The following is a 4,687-nucleotide window of genomic DNA, read 5'->3' as shown; positions in this document are numbered from 1 at the left end:
AAAAAAAAAATAAATAAATAAAACCAACAAAACAACCCAACCCAACTTAGATTTTTATGGAAATGCTCTTTTTCACCAGGGCTTATTGGTCCAAATTTAGCGAAATCATCTGAAATTTTATCAAGTATAATGTTTTATACTAACTTCTGCTTCTGTAATCGTTGGTATACATTGTGTGTACAAAACTAATGATCTGATCTCCAGTATTACAAAAGTTGGAGTCAGATTTTGTGCTGTTCAGCTTAGGCCTATGTTGCGGTCTGCCTGTCAACAATTTCGAGGACAAATATTTAATCGAGACTCTTAGTGAGTTGTAATATTAATTGACTCTCAGACTCAAAAGTTTTTCAATGACAATCTGCTTTTGAATCATTTTAAATGCCTTGGGGAAATCAAGAAAAGTACTCTCTTAAGGTTACAACCCCCCCCCCCCACATAAATAAATAAATAAAAATCAAGTTCAATATGTTTTATTTTTACTTTTTGTTTGTATGAATACTGGAATGGATCTAGCTTTCTGTGAACACAACTTAAGATATTTGAGAGATCACATTTTTCAAGGCACTTAAAAGAAAACGCATTTTTTAAACAATTGATTTTGTTATTCTTTACTCTTTTTAATCTCCTGTATTTTCTTCCATTGTTTGTTAATCTCTCTTGTTTTTGTGTCTTATGGTTGATACGATAACACATAAAAGTTCACAATGAAAAATTATCCTTCCGTTTCGAGAATTTTATACACGTAGCATACTCAAGACGAAATTCTCTTGAAATGAACAAAAATACAGATCCGTTACATAAAAGTAAGGGTCCTATGCACATTGATGATTGGTACTGTCGTAATGTCCGTTGAAATATTACATACTTTTTCTGGATAGCTCTAGACGTGATATGCTTCCTAGCATCCCAGTAACCGAGGTTAGCGTCCAGCAGTTCTAGTCGAGCGATTATATCTTAGCATCTAGCTGTAAACAGTGGTCAAGCAGGGATAACCAACCGTCCAGTTGTTAGAATATGGTCGAGCAGAGATGACACGTTGTCTACCCTTGTTAACACCATACTTTGGCGTTTTAGAAGAGTCGCATTAAGTCCCTAAACTAGAACAAAAAATCATGTTGACAAGAACAAACTATTAACCATCTTTATTACTTGTACACATCGATTGCCCCCCCCCCCCTCCCCAATCCAATTAAAGTCTGTATGCGGATAGGCTTTAAGAAAGGGGCAGGATTAGAGTTGAAAAAAGGGTTGTGGTTGGGGTAGGTGGTCAAACAATGAACAAAATCATGCGGTACTTTGTTGCTATGCTGGAACTGGTAACCGATCTCGTCTTCCGGCCATTCTTCGCGGTTTTCTTCTCTCACTCCACACGTAATGCGGGCGGAAAAAAAGAAGTACAGGAATATTCAGTCTCGCGTTGGTGGAGATCGCACCTTCTGTTTCTAGGCTACTCGGAATATAGAAGCATACGATCACGACGCACAGATCTAGCTGTTCTATTTTTCAGGTGAAATGAATAAAAATAGAGTGTGAAGAACAGTTTTTAGATCTTTACGCTTTCCTTTTCTTGGGTTAGTGTTTTGCGGCGCTCGCAACTGTATAAGGTCATATGAGCACGCGGGACACATTATACATTTTCACTTGGTAGGAAATATTGATTTTTGCCCGGGTGGCGGCGGACCCTACTCGATTTTGGACCACCAAGGGATCTTTAACATGCGCAATTTGCACACGGGACTTCCAAGATCTTTCACCCTTGTCCGAGAAGGCTAGGTGTAGATTTTTCCTTCCATAAGATCAGGGGTATGGCTGAAAGACTACAGTAAAAAGGAGTCAGGGAGTAGCAGTAGAAAGGCTACAGAAAGAGCCAGGAGCCCAGAGGAGGGGGCAAAGGAGGTGAGGGTGTGGGGGCAGATAGTAGAGGCGAAAGGAAACGACAGAACATTGCTAGAGAGCAGGAAAGGAGGTGAACGAAGACAATTTAAGAGAAGAAAAATTTTTGCTGCTATTCGGATTCGAACCCGGGACCTATTGAATGAGAGGCGAACACCTTAACCTCTAGGCCATGAGCAAGATCTCCCCAGCCCGTCGTCCTGTACATTGGTTTGTATAAAGTTAAAGGAGAAGGTAGGTAGCATTATCTTCTTATTTGAATATTATCAATGAAATAATACATTCCTGGCAGATTGAAGCATTTAATTCATGATTGTCTACAAACACGCAGTAAACGATAGGTTATATCTTCTTTTCAGGTATGATTTAAAACCATTCGTTTCTTTTCAGGTTCCAGTGATAATATAAAAACCGACACCATCATGGATAGAACGCGTGCATTCAGACCCTCTGAGATTTTCTTCACCAATGAAATGCGAGCGATTTCTGAACTTGTCATGGACTTTATCTTCTCTTTCGTCATTGCCATTGTTGGAGTAATCTCTAACATGCTTGTCATCGTTGTCTTCGCCAAACAAGGTTTCAGCGAGAGCGTAAATATCTCCATGACAACCATTGCTTTGTGGGACTTCGCCAAGTGTCTGGGCGGCGCGATGCAAAGAATGGCAGGCCCTATAAAGCTCTTGTCCAAGGCAGACGCCGAGAGCTGGACCAACATCTCAGTGGTTATCTTCAATTATCTGATCTGTTTCTCTAGCTACGTGACCAGTGCCTTGGCAGCGTACGTCGCCGTGGAAAGATGTCTTTGTGTGAGCATTCCCTTCAAGGTCAAGTGGCTTCTCACGCCCAAAGTTACTCTAATCGTCTGCATTGGGATCTCTGTTGTCGTATTTGGATCATTCGTTGTAATTTACGGCATATACGACATTTACTGGCTGTACAACCCAACGTATAACACAACAACAGCCTTCTACAGGTACAACGACTTTTTCTACGAGCACAGAGGACCACTTTTTGAATACTATAACTTGTCGGGCATCATCTGGCCGACTGTTAGTTTTGTCGTAATTGTCGTCTCCACTTCTATCATTGTATCAAAACTGAGAGAAGGTTCAAAGTTCAGGGCCAGTAACGCTGACGTGGTAGGAAAATCTGATAGCGGTTCCCAACTGTCTTCTCGGGACAGGCAGGTGGTCAAGATGCTTGTGGTCATCATCGGCGTCTACGTGTTCAACCTTTCACCAAGAATAGCTTTGTACATGGCCAAATATTTCATTTATGAATTTTATTTCCTGAGAGAGTATCACAACCTCTTTGTGTTTGTATGCTATTTTCTTTGGGTTTTTGATTTACTGAATGGGGCGATAAATTTTTTCATATTCTACAAAATGAGCACATCGTTTCGGGACACTTTTTTACGCCTAATCTGCCTTCGCAAACCTCAGGCAGACAGCAACAAACCTGTCAACAAACAGAGCGTTACCCACACGACCTCAGGAGTTTGATCCAAGAGCTTCATGAAAGCCAAGACTCCAACAATTCGACCGTTCTGACCCCGCATCTTGTACTGAGAACACAGGGTTGTGGAACCTTCTTTCCTCTTTTATAATTTCCGTTAGAACTCACATTGACTCAAATGGAATTTATAGGTAGCCGTAAACAAAGACATCCCCATCATTATAATATACCCGGTACACCCTAATCTCACCCCCTTATATTTGTTAATATCTTTGCTTGTTAAAAGGCGGTTTTTATAATTTCACAATACCCATTTAAAAGGTTAAATGCCACCCGTTTTGTTTACTCATAATTATTTTTAAAATCTGTCTCTCAGTCTACTCAGTGTGGGTCACGACTCACGATCTGACCATGATTTCGTTTTGCCTCTTTCCCCAGCCACTCGTAAACCCAACTTGTAGAAAGGACCACACTCAGAATCATGCTCTCGCACAAGGACCTATCATTGCGCTAATTTGGTATGTTCTACCTTTTTCAGCTAACGGGCTGCTAGAGCGCCCACAGCTCGCTGTAACCCTGTGAATAGATTTTTTTTCTGAATAAATCTGCCGAAGTCACCTGTCAAGTGTTTTGGTTGGTTTTAAACCTATACGTTGGTTATTGTAAAACGTGTTTAAATAATTTCAAAACCTCTCAAGGACTTCAAGTTCAGGTGAGACGAAGGAGTATCTATAACTATTTATGACTATAAAACAAATCACTTTTATATACACAATAAAATAGCGTGTTAGAAGTGTCCCAATACATGTAGTAAGTTCCCCGTCTTTTGTCTCTCTCCTGCTTTCCCCAAACACAACGTCGTCTGGATTGTGTCGTATATTTCTATTTGAGTCATTTGATCAAGCACGCTAAAAATGTAACATTTATCGCATGAAAAGCCAAACTACAAAGCTTTGTTGTAAAATACGAAACATCTCTTTATGTTTTAGTAAGAGTTTTACGGCATTTGCAGTGCAATAGGGTCAAATAAGTGCTAAATAATATTAGAAGTGTTACTAGAGCGAAACAAACACAGACAAAAAAGAAGAAGAGGAGATAAGGGCGATGGATGTTTGTTATTTGAAAAGCTCTGGTCATCCATTTGTAGAGTTGTGAGTTTTAAAAATAGCTCACACTATGTACAGCACAGACCTAAATGTTAAATAAATTTGGAACCGTTCAAGACATTCTGTCTAAACACACAAGTGGGACTTAAATCTATTAAATTATTTTGTCGTCACGCTTTTTTTGTATTGTCTTCCTATGGCCTGCACTGTGCATGTAACGTTAACATTCA

General features: G+C 39.8%; 1 protein-coding gene across 1 annotated transcript; it reads left to right on the top strand.

Moving 5' to 3' along the window:
• The first annotated feature begins 2,044 nt into the window (after positions 1–2,044).
• Positions 2,045–3,970, top strand: LOC101851589. Its single transcript, XM_013085239.2, has one exon. The coding sequence runs from the start codon at positions 2,316–2,318 to the stop codon at positions 3,396–3,398; it is 1,083 nt and encodes a 360-aa protein (XP_012940693.1). The 5' UTR covers positions 2,045–2,315; the 3' UTR covers positions 3,399–3,970.
• The last annotated feature ends 717 nt before the right edge of the window (positions 3,971–4,687 follow it).

This window comes from Aplysia californica, unplaced genomic scaffold, assembly GCF_000002075.1.
Source record: "Aplysia californica isolate F4 #8 unplaced genomic scaffold, AplCal3.0 scaffold00358, whole genome shotgun sequence".
Taxonomy (NCBI): domain Eukaryota; kingdom Metazoa; phylum Mollusca; class Gastropoda; order Aplysiida; family Aplysiidae; genus Aplysia; species Aplysia californica.
This window is presented reverse-complemented; position numbering and strand designations above follow the sequence as displayed.

What these genes read in the sequence shown, in the direction of transcription:
- LOC101851589 (XM_013085239.2), top strand. Translation starts at nt 2,316, where the DNA reads ATGGATAGAACGCGTGCATTCAGACCCTCTGAGATTTTCTTCACCAAT.